This window comes from Aphelocoma coerulescens, chromosome 20, assembly GCF_041296385.1.
Source record: "Aphelocoma coerulescens isolate FSJ_1873_10779 chromosome 20, UR_Acoe_1.0, whole genome shotgun sequence".
In the NCBI taxonomy this organism is placed as follows: domain Eukaryota; kingdom Metazoa; phylum Chordata; class Aves; order Passeriformes; family Corvidae; genus Aphelocoma; species Aphelocoma coerulescens.
In genome coordinates this window covers 6,670,905-6,690,894 of record NC_091033.1, presented here as the reverse complement: position 1 = coordinate 6,690,894, position 19,990 = coordinate 6,670,905, and the positions used below count along the sequence as shown (strand labels likewise).

The following is a 19,990-nucleotide window of genomic DNA, read 5'->3' as shown; positions in this document are numbered from 1 at the left end:
GCTGAGAAGCTCCAGAGACCCCAGGCTGCTGGTCCGATGGGAATCACTCGTGGGTCAGGCACTGGAGGCAGCCCAGGAGCTGCTGACAAAGTGCCTTTGAGCTGCAGGCCACCGCACCAGGTCCCAGCGTGCCTCGCCCTTCAGTAAACCAAGTAGTTACACAAACACGAGCTCCCAGTTATCCAGCTCCCAAAAGTAATTTCAGATCAGAAACAGTCCAAGAAGCCAGTTTTAGAAAGTACCATTTATTTGAGAAAAAAAAAAAAAACAAAAAAAAAACAAAAACAACAAAAAAACCCCAGTAACAGTGGAAAATCCCCAAGAGCAATTACACAAGAGAATCTAAATATCCCGAGAAGCAGTCACAGCTCCTGCCTTCCTGGTAGTGCTGTCCACAGGCAGCACAATCCTCCCTCTCCTTCCCAGCCTCCAGTGACCTCTGCACAGCTTTGAGAGCCTCCCAGAGCCCACAGTTACCCCGAACACACTTGTACTGGGACCAAGTGAGCCACTCGGAGGAGGAGGAGCTCTCCTCACCCACCGATGTCTCAACACACGTTCCTGCCTCACCCCGAGAAGGGGACACTTTTTTCTATCACCTCTCTGGGTTTGGCCTCAAGCCTACAGCAAAGCCTCAGGAAGGAGGCTTCAGGAGCCATGAGATTTTCGACCAGCTGTGCTTGGTTTTGTGCTGCCTGCTCAGGTGCTCACTTTGGGGACCCCCACTCGGATTTTTGTCTCACAGCACTCCAGACTCGGAGCCGCAGGAGGACACAACTTGCTCACGGTTCTGTAACACCTTCCTGGCACGGAGGCACCGGACACACATCAGCCTTTGCTCTGGGAGACTGGGGGGTTGGTCCCACTCCCAGTGGAGGTAGGAGCCATGTACAGGGGATGCTAAGAAAGATCCACAGCAGGGGGTTCAGAGCTTACCCCTATGAAAGCTCAGTGCTTCCCAGTGGGACATGCCACCCAGGCAGAGCTCAGATCCAGCCTTCCCCAAGAGGCAGGGCTCGGCACAGCACCGTAGGGGACAGAAAGTTATCACCTCCACACTGCAAGCTTCCAAGGGCAACTCAAGGTGGGGATCTCTGCTCTGACTCTTGCAGATCAAACCTGGCACATCCCAAACTGCTTCCAGGAGCCAGGACACGGCCACAGAGCCCCCAGGCTCCAGCTGCACCCAGGTGCCTTCCGAGCACAAAGCCCCTGGTGCTCTACACAAGACACTGGACAAACAGCAGCACAAACAAGATCAAAAGCTTCTTACACACCATAAGGCTGCTGAAGAATTAACTCCAGCCTTTTCATTCTCATCTGTATGTATCTCAGTAAAATATATAATATATAGCTCTATAGGACTGATTGTAATATATTACAGCCTAGAATTACTCTTGTCTTTTCCCTACTTCAATCATATTTATGCATCCAACTTTGCATACAGAAGTTATTGCCTTGAATTTATAATTGAAATTCACAGAATAAAGCTTAAATAGTTTTCACAGAGACTCATTATATTAGTGTTTTACATAAAAAGGATAAAAGTTACCAAATGAGAAAGCAGCCATTTCAGAAACTATAAATAATTCTATTTTTTAAAAAATCCTAGAAAAGTTATGAGAAAATCATAAATATCTGTCACCTCTATAGTAGCTGCTATAGAACTAGAAGAAACCTGTAACACTCTGTAGCTAACTCTGCTTCAGTTCAGAATATGAATCATATAAAAGCATCTCTAAAGAAATGCCCGGCCAAAGGAAACACAAAGGGATTGAAAAAATAAATCTGAGGAAATTAAAAAAGTAGATTACTTTTTTTATTATTTCAAAACAATTTCTACAAACTTTATATAAACATTAGGCTATTTTCTTTAAAATTCTGTTATAAAAAAACCTACAAGCAATCCTTAAAAAAAGGTAAGAGACTGAAGGCAAGGAAAGGGTGTCACCATAGCCAAACACAACTGGCTGTCCTGATTTCAAGGACTAATGACCCTTGCCTGGGGCCAACAGGAAGAGACAGAACTCTCCTGGGGAAGACATTCCCACAGGCCCTTTATGGCATTCAGGGATATTGAGCCCTTGTGGGCCTTTTGCTCCCTGATAAGGCAACATTTATCTGTAGTGTAAGAGATTCATAAATAGTTCTCCACAAAAATGCTTCACATCAACAGCCTGCTGCAAGACATCTAGTAGCAAGATTTATAAAAAAAAGCCATCTTCTATAGAAGCAGCCAATCCCAGCACGGCACGCTGGATGCAAACACATGGTGTTTGCTTCCATGCAGTCTGGTTTGTGTTTACATACCCTCTATAAAACCAAGCAGAAAATTTGGCATCTTTATTCTTTTTACACTAACTTAGAAAAAAAAATACACTGAGGTTTTTTTTCAGACTCTTTGTATTTCATTGGGCCCTTGTTAGCTGAGTGGGATGGGAAGGGTCATGAAGGAAGTTTGTTTTTTCTCAAAGTCACCTTGAAATTCAATCAAAAAAAAAAAAAAAAAGCATTTGTTCAGCACATCTCATCTGAGGGCACAGTGTTTCCATACAGTCTGTTTGTCCCTTGATGGGCACAAGGTGCTGCTGAGCTTTAGGCATAGAACTCATTTGTGGGGGCTTTTTTGTAGATGGGTTTCTTCCCTAGGTCGTAACTGCCCTCGTCCTTTTTCTTCATGCGATAGACCAAGACCAGGATCAGGAAGATGGCAAACAGGAGGCCCACTGCTCCTCCTGCGATGAGAGCTGGGGAGGAAAGAGAGAATGGAATAAGTCTTGGGCAACTCCAAACCAGCAACATCTCAAAATCTGCTTCCAAAGTAGCAGCCCCCAGAGCTGCCTCCAGAGTCAGTGTCCATGTGCCTGTCACCATATGTGCTGGCACTTTCAGCAACAGCAGATGTCACTGGGAAAGGCCAGGATTGCCTCCAGTCCAGCCACAGAATAATAACATGTTCCATATTAACCAGTTTGAGCTAATCTTCCAGTTTAGTCCAAGAAAGAAATGTTGACAAGAAGATGTTCTCCCTGTAGAGAGACAAAAAAAAACCCACCCAAAAAAGCCCCACTACAAGCCACAGGAGAATGGTAAAGCTCCAATCTGAATGCTTTGTTAGCCACCTGTGTGAGCACACCCTGGGGGATGCTGTGCTTCAATTCATCAACATCCAATTACCAACACCACTTCCCTCAAAAAAAAAACCAAAAAACAACACCAACCCACATCCCAACAACCAAAACCTACAAACCTGCAAAAAACCACTAAGGTTTCCTCTCTCCTCACACCAAGGGTGGCCACCAGACTTCACTGAAGTTTATCCCTTGTTGTGACACCTATTCCTTGCACTAAATCAGCTTCTTTGCTAGCTGGTTCTGCAATCCACTCTTCCAATCTCTTCTCTGACTGGGAGGATGGCTGCAGATCAGCACAAAGGGCCTGGGTTTCTACTTGGACCACCAGGCCAAGTGCTTGAAGCAGCAATATGCTGGAGACAGACCTTTCCCACATGCTGAGGGGAAGGTAGTCACTGTGTTTTGCTCTAGACATTGGTACTCAGATTCCTACAGCTGACCATGTGTTGGAATCCCTTAGAGTGGTTGCTTGGCTCCTGGCAAAGCTCAAAAAAGGCAGGACTTGGGCAGAGGTTGGAAGGAAAATGCCTGTATTTGTTATCAAAGTCTATGATGTCACTGCTTTATGGCCAGAGACACCTCTTGTTGAGGCAGAATCTGGGTGCAGAGCAGCTGCCACATGACTTAAGCCAACAGTCAGCTGGCAGGCTCAAAAACAAGCTGTTTATCCCAGCAGCAGGCTCTGCTATTGTTTAAGGACTGGGAGGCAGAAGCCACCCTGCTACAGGTAGCCACAGAGGTAAAGCAACTCACTCCCCTGTCAGCAGGGAGCTGCTCCCCCGAGAAACAGGGAACAACAGAAGCCATTTTGATTTTCATTATTAATGATTTACCAGGACAAGGTGAAGTATTACCTGTAAGGACTTCTGTTCTTTCAAAGATGCTGCTGTTGGCTGTGCTTGCCATGGAGATCTTGTTGGACAGGTTCTCTTCGACAGGTACAGCTTTGTCTGGAATGATTTCATTGTCCACCACTGTGTTTTTCTTCTCACCTTCTATCTTTCTCCCAGTATCTCCAGGGATATAGTTGTCAGATAGCTACAGAACACAGACAGACCACACCCATCAGCAAGCAGCACCCAGCCTACCCACAGCTGAAACCAGGAGGGTGTGCAGGGAGTAGAAAGTTTGCTCAGGGCATTACGAGTACACTGTGCCTGCTCATGCAGGTGGATTCGTCTTGATGCCACATCTTACAGAGGGGGAGGGTGTTCAGAAAAGTTCCACAGACAGACCAGAGGAGCTATATGGTACCTAAAAACACACAGGGGCAATACCTACCACAGGGGTATCCATGGTGGTCAGATAGATGCCATCCTCAGAGTCTGGGTAGTCTGCAGAGGGGGCAAAAAAAAATGAGAAAGGGCTCTCAAGTTTTTGTCTCATTACATGCTGCTTTTACAGAATTCAGATACTTCCTGCAATACCAGCAACTGCACACAAACTAGGACTCTTGTCCTCTACAATTCCCTCTTATCTACTAGGACTCTTTATCATTTCATGACTAGGATTGCACAAGACCACGAGATGTAATCTTGAAACCAACACCTCTCTGCTGGGAGGGATCTTCAGCTGGATCCATTGGCCCCTGCAGAGCAGGTATGCCATAGCTTATAAGGCAATGCCAATGGAGGGCACTGCTTCCACCGCCCATCCCTAAAGGATCGTTCACCAACCCTCCAGATCTGCCCAAACATGTCAGGCACCAATTTCAGCACTTGTTCTTTTACTTTTAGAGAACAAGTGTTCACATAAAGGGACACAGAGCTACAGAAACTGGTTTGGGCAGGGAGCTTTGCACATCACAAAGAGCTCACTTGAACAACAATCCTTTACCTTGTTTGGCCTCAGCTGAGACATTAACTTGAAGCCTTTTAACACTGCCTCAACAATAGATTATATTTTTTTTAAGTTCCTCAGCAGTTCTTTGGAGTTCAACAGGAAAAAGATCCAGCCAGCACAAGGCCTTTTCGAGACAAGCTTGGCTGGACTCCATCTGTCCTCCCTGAGTGATTCGACATCACAGCACCACCACTTCCACTGTCCTCATCTGAGTGACTACAAGTCACAGCTTTCATCTCCACCTGACACTGTGGTTCCTCTGGAGCTCTGGCTGTGATTTAGCCCATCACTCAAGGGCTGGTGCTGAAAGAAGTTTCACAGGAACAGCTGAGGGAGATCCACTTCCCCACTTACCTCCCGACCCAGATGCCTCATCTATATCTAATCCATCAGAGGTTAAGTAAGGCCTGAATTCACCAATGTCTTCGTCATCTGGCAAGTCCCCAGAGGCAGGGTAGTCAAGCCATCCAGCATCCATGGTTTCAGTTTCTCTCACCTGTAAATGGAGGGGGAAACATGTTAAATATGAGACAACTCTTCGGAAGCATTTCACAGACAGTTCAGAGCCTGAGAACATCACTTCCACCAGAAAAACATTAAATGCTGAACTTCCTCTCCACCAAAAGCATTATCTTTATCAGCTGAATTCCCCTGGAATTTCTCAGAACAGAAGTGAGAGCCAGTCTAGGAGGGGAATTTCCTGAGGGCTACAGATTCAAGAGGTTCACCTGAACACCCAGGGTGAAAATACCACAACAGGATCTTGGTCAGGAGTTTGTAACAAAAGCATTTGGAAAAGCAATACCTTCCGTTTGTGATAAGGGAGAGTTTGGAAGGACTTGTTATTCCCAGGAAAAAAAAACCTGACACGTATAGGTCAGTTTTTTGCATAGCACCAAAGCTTCATGCCAAAGCCATTCCTCACTCCTTATACTGAGAACAAGCCTATTTTATCACCCAAGGGTTAAGAGCTGGCCTGTCAGTTCAGCTGAACTGCAGTGCAATACAGGCTGACGTTCAAGAGCACTCCCTATCAGTAATGACTTGCCTGAAGGAAGAGCTTCCCCTGCCTCACCTGCTTAAAAAGCATGTAAACAAACAAACCTATAAAATATCTCCAGGATCCAAAGGCCCAAGGAGTGCAGTTAACAGCACAAAAGCTGGACAGCCTCCCAGAGATCAGCTGTTTGGCCACAATGGCAATTTGCACACCAGAGCACATTTACACTTGGACCTTCCAGGAGCCACAAGCCCAAATCTCCTGCCCTCACCAAAGTTATGCAACTTCCCAGAACTATTTCTCCTCACCCCACAGCCCTGGGGCCAGCCTTGGTGAGGGTACCGCAGGTATGAGCTCTGGAGTTGCTCAACACCACCCCACAGATTCCAGATGCTTCCACAGCCATGAAATCATCACCACCACTGAGGGGGACTCAACCCTTTCCCCCAAGGCAAGAGGCACAATGCAGATGGATGGGTCCCTTAGCTGGGGGCTAAGCTGGCAACATTCTTTCATGCTGTCCTCACAGGAAGACTGGGAAGTCTTGACAAAGGTTTTTGTCTACCCAGGAGAGCATTCCGAAGTCCTGCACATCCAAGGGGCTTCCCTCAATGTACAAGCTTACCGGGCTACATCCTCACTGGGGTGAGGAGGCTCAGAGACTCGTGGGGACACAGAGCTGGGTGGCAGCACCACCGAGCCCTGAGCAGCGGGGGCCAGCCCTCCTGCTCACCTGGCCAGGTGTGGCCCATCCCACAGCCCAGAGGTGATGAATTACATCCACTATCGATCTCTAACCGAGGCCAGCTATCAGCCACAAGCCATGTGTCAGCTTCCTCTGCCCACAGCCCCAGCCCTGCTCCCAGCCCCATTCCCCTGCCCACTGGCACACTGAGTTTGCCACAAGCACAAGATGTTTCTCATTTTGCACCAGGAGCAGCGGCACTGGATGTGCTTTTCCTTGCTTATCGAGGCATTTTTGGTCTCCCCAGCAACCAGGCTACAGGATAACCAGATGAACAGCCCAGAGGGCATGAAGTGTTGCGGCCAGTTCTCCTCCCAGACCCTCTCTCTCTGCTATGCCAAGTCTGGCACTAGATGCTGGGAAGGGGGCTGGGAGGAAAGTCAGCTTGAAAGAAATCCTCTCCCAGCCTGGAATCAGGCATTCCTGACGTTACGGATCACTTGCTCCAAGGCATATTCATTTCAAGATATGCGAAACCCAGCCAAAGCCAGCCCTGCAATGGAAATTGCTGCCAGCATGCAGTAGCTGTTCCCAGGGCAGCTTCTGGCCATTTCATCGAGGGGCAGGAAGAACCCAGTTCCCGGGGCTGGGGAGCACATCTGCTGCAGATCCAAACAACCCTGCATCGGGCAGACTGATGGTGGCGAGTGCTGTGCTGTGCCACATCCCGGTGCCAGCTCACCGGGTACCTCACCATGAGTCACAGCCACTAATGTGCAAGCAAGGGCGGCTCAAGAAAACCCAGGTTTAAGCCCCAGGGTGACTGGACAGCCCACTGGTCTTATCAGATCAGCCCAGCCACGAGCTGATCGGCGGCACACAGCCACAGTGATTAGTGCACGCTGTGGAACACACCAGGTCTGGCTATCAAAAAACCGTATTTAAATCAGGACAGACTGTGTTTACCAGCAGAGCACACAACAAGGAAATTACTGACTCACAAGCATAAATAAGATTATATGGGAGCGTTCCTTGAACTCATTCTTCATCATCCTCTTGAGCAAGGATGGGGAAGTTCCTGGAAGCCGCAAGAACTTCTCGAACCGTGTAGGAAACTTTACCTGTGGGCAGTGGCCTCACATTACAGGTTCATCTGACAGTGATGTCAGAGGGCTGCTGGGCACCTCCATAATTACTCTCCAGGTTTCAAGGCATGTAATTCTAGGAAGCAGGCCCTGCCTGGGAGCTGGGGCATGGGCAGGCTGGGAAGAGTTAACGCTGGAGTGTGGTGCTCACAGGGCAGGTCTGGAGCAGGCACATTCCTTGCATACACACCTGTGAGAGGGCACACAGGCACTTTCACAGGACTTAAAAGCAAGAGCTTCGGGCTTCCCAAGTGCCACATAAAGAGCTCCCTGGAGTATTGCTCAAAAAAAGTACATCCCTTTCCAAGAGCACACAGTCCTCCCTGCAGCTCTGCTGCTTGGTGAAGAGGCACCACGGAAGGTGCTGCTGCTTCCTCTCAGCTTGCAGGCTGCGGCCAAGAGGAAAAAGCTCTGAGACTGACACAGGAGGATTGTCAGCCCTTGCCAAGCCATCCCTGGCCACGTTCAGCTGAACACCTTCTGCAACTGCCAGCTGGAGAGGGGCACCAGCGCTGCTCAGAGGCTCCTTTCCACCACCTGTTATCCCCGTGCTGGAGCCAGGCCAGGGACTTGCTGGGAGAGTCGGACTGGGCGGCTGCACAGCCCCACCTCACCCTGGTAGCTGAAGTAGAGTCCCACTATTAATATGCTCCTCTCTAGGAAGGGTCTGTACAGGAATCAACCTTTCCTGCAGGAGTCTAGTTCCAGGATTTCTTCCTCAAGTTAAGCAGCTTTATCCCCAGTAAGCACTGAGGGAGATTAAACAGTGTGCTGGGGAGCAGAAGCTTTTCCTGCCTGCCAGCAGCAAAAAAATAAATAAGAGTTTATTCCCAGCCAGACAACCAGCACGTCAGGCACATGAACTGTGAGCATCATTCCTGGAAAAGCTGGGCACAGAGGACTCATGTTTTGAGACAAGCTGCATTACTGGATGAAGCCACACTCCTTGCTTGGTGGAGGCACAGGAATAGCACCCCTGGGACCCCAGGCAGCCCTGCTGTGCTCCATCCCTAGCCCATCCCACTCCATTTTGTGCTCCTGGGGCCTTCCCTTACAGCCCTAGAATACCACTCACCTCTTCTCAAAGCAAGATCAGCTATTGTACTGAGGCAGCAAAGCTTCTGTGCAATGTGTGAATTTCCCCAGCCGCTGACAAGTTCTGGGAAATAACAAACCCAGGCAGCTCACCTGCCCCAGCCCACATGTCCTCACCACAGCCTTTGCAAACCCCTTCCAAAAAACCCAAATGATGTTTTGGGGCAGAGACAAAGTTTTCCAGACATGGGACTGCCTTTTACAGCTGTCCCTTGTCTCTGATCGAACACAGAGTTCATTAAAAGCTCCTTTGAAGGGTCACAGCCAGCAACTGCAAAGGGAGTCAGACTGCAGAGACTGGGGCATTCACAGTGTACAGAACCCTTTATCGAGTTTATAATTTTGGCATGGAGACTCAGCGCTTGCTCCTGGTCTCCCTCCCCAGCACTGTGTACATAAACCTGGGAGTAAACAGGAGCAAGGTGAAAGTCAACCTTTCCTAAACAAAAGCACATGGAGCTGGGCCAGCCTGGGAGGTGGCAGAAGGGGGCAGAGGCACAGACCTGTTAACCCTGTGCAGCCTGCAGGGACAGGCAGGTGTGAGCTGCTCCCAGGGCTTCTCGGGTGCTCTGCACTCAGGGTCGGTTGTGCAGATCCCCTCTTTTCCCTGCAGCAAGCAGCCTTACACAAAATATCCTCCCCAGCCCCTGTCCTGTGACAGACAGATGTCACCTCACACCACCACCATGCACACCTACATCGGCTTAACCAGGAAGGGCTCCTGAACAACATGAGCAGCTGCAAGGATGCAAACCTCTGTAAACCACCAAGCCCAAGAGAGGGGATTTCCATGCAGTTCACTTCCACCCAGCTCTTGCAGGAGCCCACAAACCAGGAAGGTTCTAAAGCTCACGCCAAGCATGTGAAAAAGCACGGGTTAGGAGTGAGCTCACCCCCCTGAAGCCCCAACAGCCCTCCAAAAGCAGAGGAGCCACACAGCACTGGAGACAGGGCAGCTCAAATCAGTGTGAAACAGCCCAAATAGAGTGGATCTCCACAGGAGGGAGGTGTGCAGTGGCAACAGGCAAAGATTGCTCTATCTTCCCATCTGAAAAAGCATTAAAAAACCTTATTAGAAGTGACATGGGCTTCCAGCAGAGGCAGCTCCTTCCAGACTAGTAAGGGAAGGGTCTGTATTTCCCTCCCAAAATACCTTTCACTCCCTTCCCTCACTCCATGCTCCAGCTCTGTGTAGAGGAGAAGAAAATAAATACACAAAAGTCGTTTTAGTCCTGAGAGCAAAACAAATATCAGCATTTCAATCGAAGTCACACCTAACTCCCTTAACACATCAGCCACAGTAAAGTAAAAAAATCCACTTGTGCCGGCTCCTTGTGACCATGCCTGGAGGTACCATCCTAGCACCCATTCCTGGTCAGTCTGGCCCACATAACTTGCAGCACACACAGCCTGCACTGGCCCTGGTGCCAAGGACAAAAGTTAAACAGCTCCCCTCCAGACACATGTTTGCATTTAGTTGCATGGCAGGATCACCTGAGGCTTCCAGACATAGTTAAATACTACCTTTGCTCAACACTTTCCAAGCAGTCCTAGGACCACAGCCAGCCTTGCCCATCTCCTCTGACAGCCACTGCCCAGCATTCCCACCACAGTGAGCCATAAAGGTAAATCCATGACCCTCTGAGGACTAAGGGGGAAATCAGAGCAGAGCACAGACCAGAGCCTGCAGGCAGCTCCAGTACCCACAGCAGCTACTGCACAGTCTTTGTGCCTCTTACCAAAGAGGGGAAAAAGGAATTTTTTTAAATTGTGCTCAGTAACACAAACAGGCTTTTGCTTAATAAGACAGCAGGAGCAACATGCAGGCTGGGGAACCGTTCAGCTGGGAAAAGCATTGCTTGTTCAAGGTGACGTTAGGGAAGCCTGCCCAGTCCCTGCCCAAGCAGGTCTCCATCGCCGGGCAGCCCGGTGTGCTCACACTCCGCAGCCCACGTGTGGAAGGCACATCCAGCACTATCCCAGGGCCAGCCTGGCCCAGTCCCCCCTCTCCCCCATTCCCTGTGTGATTCTTTAAGCTGTGTCACCACAAGCAGCTCTCCCGGGGGCTCATGCGGCAGCGGAGCCATAATCCCCGTGACAATTACACTCTAATCCCAGGCTCTGGAGAGCCACTCGCTGTCACGGGTGCCTCCCCTGCAGCAGGGATGAATCCTCCCAGGCTCTGCTTGCTCAAAATAGGCTTCCTTGCACTTACAAAGTCAAACCTCAAGTTACCTTTGAGCTGCTGTGCTCTTGCTTACACACAGCCTGCTCCCTCCAGCCCACATCACGCACCAGCCACGCTGTAGGAGCAGGACAGAGAGATTAGAAAGGAATGAACTCTTGTTTAACTGCTTTTGCCTGATTATCAGCCAAGAGTAAAGCCATAAAGATTGAGTCCTTTGCCAGAAAGGCACATGCTGGGATATGTTTACTGCAATGGTGGCAAAATAGCTGCTCTAAACACTCAATTCCCAGCTCCAGAGCCCGAGCAAGAAGGAGGTGACCACTTCCCAGTCCAGCCCAGGGAGACAAAGCTCAGCAGGCAGTTGGAGATAGCTGTGTGTGCATCACTTGCCCTGAAGCAAATAAAGAAAGTTCAGAGGAAAACTACAGGAGGAAAAAGCAAGAGCTCTCATGTGAGGAAAACAACTGCGACAGAGACATTTCACGCCCCTGAAGGGTTCTCCGGGTCACAGGCCATGATTCACACCTAGTTCATAAAAAGATTATAATTTTTTATGGTATTTACAAACCTAATCATAAGTGGTTCATATGCTTCACTGTCCAGAGCTCAGCTCAGAAGCTGGAAAAATTCTATTCAAGGTTAAAAATGGAATTCACAGTTTTTCCAGCTCACAGCTCACTCTGAGTTGCCCTACTCTACAATAAAGGCTTCTATTGCATCCTTGTCTGCCGAAGAAAAAAAGGATATAAATGCCCCAGCAAAACAGCTTTTCCATCAGGGATGATTTTTCATGCTGACACTTCAGCCTTGGGCTATTTCACATCTCACACTTCCCCCTCATGCCAGGAAAAGACCTGCCCTCACTGCCCTTTCCTAGAATACAGCTGCACCCCAATGCTTCCCCAAACACGCACACAAGCAGAATTTCCACTTGGCAAGAAATGCGTGACGTGCCATTTTGGGATCTTTATGCTCCCTCATGCCAGAGCGTTAGCAAAATTAAGCCAGGCAGACGCCCAACTTCAAAGAGTGCCTTTCCTATCTGGCTCACCATGTGGCTAATCTCAGCTTGTTTGTACAGTCAAGATTCCCAATGCTGCGCCCTACAAACGCTTCCCCTCCCACGATCCATTTTAATCTAATCAGAAGTAGTAGCCCAAAGATTTAGGCTTAGCCCAGGCAGTTGAGCTTTGCCAGCACAGTTATGCTATTTCAAGCCTCGCTCTGCTGGCAAAGGTGCCAGCAAAGAACAGCAGCAGAGGAAGTTATCAGCACAAAAGCACTTGGGACAGTGGAGCACTGCTGCTACACTATCAGTCATACCCGTGTGAGCATTTATACAAATAAACATTTCAACAGCAGGGATTTTCCTGGCTAGCTGCAGCAGCAGAGGCTGGGTTTTCAGTGTGTGGGGTTTGGTGGGGATTTTTTGGTTTGTTTTCTCACAAAGACATTCCCTACTTATGCCTTGGCTTGGGCCCAGGAAGCAGCAGACACAGCATCTGCTATTCAGGATAATGCAGCTGTACTTCAGGAAACCTGTCACTTCCAGAAGCATTTTCCTCTCTCTGAGGGCTCTGAACTCCCAGTGAGGCTTCTTCCCCTCTCTGAGCAGAGGGTGAGCAGCCAGCAGCAGTTTTCCAGCCCTCCCTGACCCCGTCTGTGCACCCGCAGTGTCACAGCCAGAGCAGAGGGACCCAGCTATTGTTTTGGTCACTCCTTCCCTGGCGCTGCAGAGCCCACGCTCAGCTGGACGAGCGAGTCTGTGAGTAACCAACACGCAGGACCAGCTCCTCATACTCAGCCTCAGGAAATTTGGAATTAGCGCCAAGAACAGCCCGCGCATAAACAGCCTCCTGCAAGATCCTGGCTGCAGACTCTGCTCCACTGCACACTGTGGATTTGCAATAAATATTTACCTTGCTGGGGAACAGAATCTTCCAAGCAAAAGCTCCTGACATCAGTAAGGGCTGTATTTCCATTTGGAGGAGAGTAGGAGCTTCTCTGTTTTTAGCCCACTAAAGGAGCTTCTGCCACCCTCCTAGCACCACACCAGTCAGGATCTGTCCCTCCACCTATGGGTCTTGCTCTTCTCCGGGCCAGCACAGCATCACACCAGGTGCTTTCCTTCCAGCCATACTCCTCTCAGTCATCTGCCTTCTGCACAGAGATTTCTGCCCACATTAGCATTGCTTCTTATTGCTCTAGTTTGACTGTAACAGCAGCTAAAGGGCAGGAGGCAGGGCTGGCCTCGCAGCAAAGTAAGTGGGGCAAGGCCACATCTCTTTGTATCCAAGATTGACAGCAGCACAGTTTTACAGGACCCATGATGAAGACACCTTTTCCCCTTCAGCAGCTAAGGCAGAAAGAGAGAAATCCTTCCCATGGAAGGCTTTGCTTTCCCTGACAGAATACGATTTGTTTAAGCAAGAAGCAGCCGTGGTTTTGGTTGACATAACACCAGCTGCCTGGATAACAGTGCTATGGGTCTCCCAGTCTCCTTCCTGCCCCAAGGAGTGTCTCCCTGAGATTTTAATTAACTGCTTTGATTTTTAAGTTATCCCAATAATTTGTCTAACAAGAGCCTCTTGGCATTTCATAAGTAGAGTCTCAGCCTCAAAGGATTTAAGGATAAAACTGACAAGAGTGTGTATTTCCAGCAAAAATAAAGACTTTTACAAGAAGCACACTATTCAAGTCAGCCAGCCCTCAGAAACTGAGAGGGATGCAGCTACATCTTGCGTGCTTTCCCCTCCTACGCTGACATTTTCTCCAGATTCAGGATTAAGTATTTAACCCCCTCTTTTGAGACTTTATGCTCCTTTAGCTTGCTTTGAATGCTTTCAGTCATTTCAGATAATACTGCTGCTTTCCTCTCTCCCATGCAGCTCTTGTTTCCAACAGTATCTGCCTGAAAATGAAGGAACCACGGAGCTGCCAGAGCAAGCTATGGCTGCTCAAGACAGGGCCATTTTCTGACCTGCCTTTGCCAACACCAACTCGGCTGCTGGCAGCAGTCACATGTCAGAGCACGACAGCTTTTCTGCCCACCAAAGCCACGACCAGATTAAACAGGAGGCAGCTGCGAAGGCGCTCAGTGCCAAGGGCAGCACAGACTGGGTGCCAAGCAGCAGCACTAGTTTTGCCTGTCACCCCCTTTCTAGCCCCACAAGAAGAGATCCACCTCTGTGCTGCAGTGCCTCAGAAGTGTGAGTCACTGCTTTGGGTAAGGGGCCAGGGCCGTTACTCAGAGGGTGACAGCAGTGTTCCCGGGAGCTGGGATGTCAAGCCAAGTGCCAGAAACCTGAGTCAGAGCATGACTGCTGCAAGTCAGGGCGACACACAGCAGAGCTGGTCCTCTGACCAGCAGCATTTACTGGACAAACATTCAGGCACATGCTTAAAGACAGACAAAAAGTAAGTCTGAACTAACCTAGAAGCACAGCCCTAACTGCTCATTAGTGTAGGATCTTTTACAGCCCCTCAGAGCAGCAGCTTACTAGAAGTGAAACTCTAAGCAGGCTGCCCTGTCTATTCAGAGCCACCAAGCCCAGTCTCATCACAAGAGTCTCATTCTAGTGTAAATCATTTGAATCCTTAATCTCAAGCATTTGCATTCCAGCGAGTCTCAAACAAACAGCCACACATGCTCCTCAGCAGCAGCCCGGAGGTCAGGCGTGTGCAGGGCTTGTCCCTTCGGTTTTGTAGTGCTTCAACTGCATCAGCTTCTCGTTTGAGGCTGCAAAAGCAGCACAACCCGGCTGTTGTTACAGAACATAAAGGAACAGGATGTACTGAGTAGAGGGGGAGAATGCAGCTGCAAGACCTAAGAGCAAGCTCAAGAGGATAAATGTTAACTCAAGAGCTAGGAAGTGTTTTGAAAGATGGATGCTGCATTTAGTCTGGCCAAAGTGATAGCTGGGGAGTTCTGCAGGATCAGAGAGCCATGATAACTTAATCAAGTAATCTTAACAAGTCAACCTAAGTAATTTACACTGCAGACCGTGGAACCACAGTTACCATGCCATCCTTACAGGTACAGATACTATCACCAATCAAGAAAAGTCTTTAAACCTAAGTCCATCAAGCCATTCATTTGAGAAAGAACAACTTAACACATAAAATACACAACCTAGTGGTAACTTGTCACCAAGGGGATTCAGGCAGCCAGGATGTTTCCAACAGAGCATTTGTAAATGTAAACCAGCACCACGAGTCAAAAGGGAAGGAAAAGTAGCTGTAGGAGCTGTGCTGAAGCCTGCCTGCTGAGCAGCAAGCCAGTGTGCCCCCCCTCTCCATCATCACTTGGAAAGTCAGGTTAGCAGCTTCCAGCCTGTGGTGGAAGTGGACACAAGCATTTCAAAAAGGCAGTATGACACTACAGGAAAATCATAGCAAGGTCACATTAGGCCCTAGTTCAGGCATTTGAGAGTAAATGGCCTCCCCATGCCATTCAAACAGCTCAAGGCAATAGTAAAGCCATTAACAGAGGCTTGGAAGGGAAGGAAGAGGGGAAGACACACAAGGAAAATATTTTCCCTGTTGCTGGACTGGATGCAGACCTTTGCAGGATCTGAAAGGGCCGAGACCTTGGGAGAGAGCAACAGGAGGGGCAGGAAAGGGAGCAATCAGGTTGGCTAACAGCCCTTAGTTCCCAGGGTGAATGAGCCTCTGGTATCACAAATCTGAAAAGTACCAAGTTCAGCCCCAATTTGCCTCTTGCGCAAGATGTTCGGGAAAGCTCTGAACCACAGGAAAGCACTCTCCAGCACGGGCACTGGCAGCACTTGGGACAGATGAGAGCTGGGCAGCAGCCCTGTTTCCCTGACTGTGCCCCAAGTGCTGCAGGGTGACTGTTCCTACCCGTAGGAACCTCCCCATCTACCGGGGACAAGGTGCTCAGCTGTGGAGGGACCGTGCAGCCCTCAACTCCCACCCCAGGAGTTGTGCATGCAGTTCAAGAAAGCACAAGGTGCTAAAGTGGTTATTTTTTCCTACACATTACAGTCATTTCATCCCCACAAATAGCTATGGGTTTGAGTACCAGAAGTCAGGAGCTCCTTCCCCTTCAGGGCTAAGGGACATCTCTTTAGTCACCATCACCTTGCTGCTCTGTGTTTTAGGGAGACTGAAGCAAAGCAGAGATTTGCTCTAAATGTGAGCATGGCAAGTCAAGGTAAAATAAAGTAAAACGTGCAGATAGCAATGTCTTGATTTGATTGGGAGGGACAGATGAGAAACTGGGCAAAGAGCAGAAAGAACAGGCCTCAGGGATCAATGGCAGCAGGACAAGCCAAACCGGTTTTAACATTAATAATGCTGCACTACTTTCCAAACACAGCTATCATCAACAAGACACCAGCTTTGCCAATCAGGAGGCCTCTGAGCATGATTGTTTTAAACCAGCAAACAGCCCACAAACAGCACCAAGCCTCCCCCCTCTCCCTGAGCAATCCTCTGCCAGGAGCTTCTGGGTTGGATTTGTGCTCCTCTGTACTGCTGAGGACACACAAACACAACGTGGTGCTGCATGAAGACTTTTTCTGCATAGTTCAAGGCACAAAAGTAGGACGACTGCAACAAGCCTGCAGCCCACTAGCACTACTACGGCCCTGCTGAGCTCTGGGCACTTGGCCCTTTAGCAGCCCAGACAAATGGAGCAGAGCCCAAGCCTGCAGCAGAGGGAATACCCTCTGCCATGGGGGAATACTCCTTGCTTCCCTCCTGTGCTGCCAGGGGCACTTCTGGATGCTAAGAGCACCGGGAAAGCTCAGCGATGCCACTCTGCCCAAGCAAGGCAGACCTCACATCCTTTGTTAACTCCACTGATCCCACATCTTGGATGCATTGGTGACTTTCTGTCCATCCCCCCTAAAGCAACTTCTGCAGGAAACCCATCCTTGTACAGCACAGAGGGGAGCATCCTGCCCACACATCCTTTGCTTTCCAAGGCACTCAAGCGGAGAGGGCTGGGGACCACCTGGTGACATCAGGCATCAGCTCCAGCCTCCCTGGGCCCGTGGGAGGAAGGCAATGTTCTCACACAAAGCTGCGGGGCTGCTGTAACACAACCCACCCACCCACCCACCGCCTGAGCACCAACGTCACACTTAAGCACTTCAGTAATATTCCCCACCCTCTTACACATCCAGGATTGCTTCACATGGAGAAATCCCATTTACACCAGAAAGCTGCTCAAGGGGAAAAGAGCCAAGGCATTTTTGTTTGTACAGGCTTGGGGAAATATTCAAGCACCGAATCACTCTCAACATCCACACTCTTACATAAGCACAAGAAATACAATCCCCATCTTGTTAAGAAACAGCTACCTGTCTTCACCCTGCCCGCATAGAAAAACCAAGAGCCACATGCTGTGCAGCCCTGCACGTTTTGGCAGTGCTATTAAAAAAAATAATATGGGAGGAGTGCCAGCAGAACCCTCCCAAGACGTGTGTCATCCTCATCTCCTCCCTGGCAGCCTGTAACCCAAACAATTTGTTTGGATTAGGCTTCATAGTAGGCCCGTGTTACTTCTCAAGCATACACTCGATCTTAGGTAGCTTAAAGGACACGGATAAATATTTCACGTAAATTCTATATAAGGATTTACAGACCACATCTGTGCAAAATTCGTTGTCTTTTCAGAAATCCGATGCTTGCAGACCAGTCCAGTCCCCAGGGACACCAAGTTGCATTTCATACCAAACATGGTCAGTGCAACTTCCAGATGCTGTCTGCCCCAAAGGTTTGCCCTACTAGTTTGGGCCAGTTCCCAAACGACCGATTCACGTGCTTAATGGCAGGGATAAAGGCACCAGATTAGAGTAAAGTGGATTTGGGCTGGTTGGTTTTAGCGGAGTAACTGACAATTACTATAGATGCTCTCTGTGGGAGATTCCTGCTCTACAACCAGCAACCTCCCAGCCCTGCGCCCCTATTAGAAAGCAGCAGACCCTTATCAGTTCTGATCTGCCCACCCAGCCTTCAGTCCAAAACAAGCCAATGGGGATGATTAAACCTACTTTGGGAACCCCTGATCTCCTGCAGTTACCTTAATCTCAGCAGCTCTTTCACACTAACAGAGGAATCCGCCCTGATTGCACTATCAGCAAGATGGTCACACACAAAAACAAACAAACAGCGGGGAAGCCAGAATCCCCAGATCTCTGCTTCACCACGAAGACCCCACATGTGCCGGCTTAAAGCATCCAAAACGTTTCACCTCATTTTAAGAGATTATTAAACCCTCCACGGTAATTCATCATTTTTCACTCCCATGTGGACACGAGGAAGCTTTGATACACACGGAAAGACACCAGGTACCAGCACAACCAAACAGGTAAGGCTGGAAAGCCTATCCAGGTGCTGTAACGCATCGCACGCATCCAACCCACCACACATGCACAAGAAAAGAAAAATTAAAGGACTTTCACGACCAGAAGTTGGAGATTAAAACCGTAACGGAGAGCAGCTCATTTCCACCAGGTAGCCGGGTCCCCCGCCCTGCTGTAAGCCCAGCACCCCGCGCACGGCAGAGCACGGGGCAGAGCGGGATACGTGAGCAGCGGCACAGCCGCGGGGACAGCTCGGCACCGGGCAGGAGCCCTGCACCGGGCACGGCCGGGCAGGGGCGACGCTGCTTTGGCATCTGCCGAAGGAAGCAGCGTCCGAGCCAAGGGAACCGGAGGAAGAACGGGAACGGCCCTGTCGCCGTCTCCCTATTTCAGCCACCCTTCCCCGGAGAAGGGCCAACAGCGGGGGCAGAACGCCTGGGGGCCAGCGGTGGCACCAGCTCTCAGGCTGCTAGCGAGCGGGGCCCAAGCCCCGCGGGTCACCCAATCCTCCCCCGGGCACCGGGAGCCCTTCGCTGCCGGGACGGACCCTCCCCTTTTCCCCGGCCCCGCGGGGGCTCCGGCGGGACTCACCGACTCGGCGGCGGCGGCTCGCAGGAGGAGGCCGAGCAGCAGCAGCGCGGCGCGCAGCGGGATGCGGGGCAGCGGCATGGCTGGGCTGTGCCGGGACACACGGACGGACACAGCAGCAGATCCGAGCGGAGCGGGCTCTGGCCGTACCCCGCCGCCGCCACCGCCCTTATAGGGCCGGCTCAGCCCGCGCGGGGGCGGAGCGGCGTTGCCCCCGCCTGCCGGGAATGCCCCGGCCCCGCTCCACACCCGCCGGGAGCCGGGGGGTTGCGAGCGGCCCCGCACCGACACCGCGGCTGGCGGAGGAGGGCGGCGGGCGCGGGGACGCTGCGGGGCTGACGGCCGAGGCACCGCGGGGGGACACGGAGGGGCCCGGCTCCGGCTGCGCGGGTGCGGAACCCGCTGTGCACGGCTGGGAGCCCGCGCTGCCGGCGGCCGCGGTCACTGCGTTATGGGGAGTGGGGGGAAAGGAGAAACGGGGGGAGAAAGGGAAAGGGGATGAAGGAAAAGAGAGGGACGAGGAGATAGGGGGAAGGGGGGAAAAGGCAGAGAGAAATGGGTCAGGAGTAAAGGAAAGGAGGGAAAGGATGGGAAAGGGGAGGGAGAAGTGAAAAGGGGGGGAAAGGAAAAGCGAAAGGAGGGGAGAAGTGAAAAGAGGAGGAAAAGGAAAAGAGGGAAGGGAAAGCGGGGGTAAAAAGAAGGGAAAGAGAAAGTGGGGGGAGCGGGCAGACAGCATCCGCTTTTGCAGCATTCCACAAGTGACACTCTCACATGCACAGAAAACCGAGAGCGAGTCCCCGTCCCTGGCAGCGTGTCACCGCCGCGGTTATCCGCCGGGCTGTTACATCACTCGGGGCTCGTCGGGGATGGAACACGAAACCGCTCCCTCAGCCTTCTATGTAAGCGGCAAGCGCAAAAAACCCACACTGATAAACAGGGGGAAAAACCTAACAGCACAGTTTAACTATTTCCTTTTCTC

The 19,990-nt window shown here is 50.5% G+C and overlaps 1 protein-coding gene across 2 annotated transcripts; it reads right to left on the bottom strand.

Moving 5' to 3' along the window:
• Nucleotides 1–225: 225 nt before the first annotated feature.
• Nucleotides 226–19,165, bottom strand: SDC4 (syndecan 4). 2 transcript variants are annotated; one of them, XM_069033800.1, is made up of 5 exons: nt 19,015–19,165; nt 5,331–5,472; nt 4,416–4,468; nt 3,989–4,172; nt 226–2,747 (listed from the first exon to the last, which is right to left on the bottom strand). In XM_069033800.1, the coding sequence occupies exons 1-5, from the start codon at nt 19,090–19,092 to the stop codon at nt 2,596–2,598; spliced, it is 609 nt and encodes a 202-aa protein (XP_068889901.1). In that variant the 5' UTR covers nt 19,093–19,165; the 3' UTR covers nt 226–2,595. The 2 variants fall into 2 exon arrangements, with proteins under 2 accessions (XP_068889901.1, XP_068889900.1); XM_069033799.1 differs by lacking the exon at nt 19,015–19,165 and having other exon boundaries at nt 5,331–5,568.
• Nucleotides 19,166–19,990: the final 825 nt, after the last annotated feature.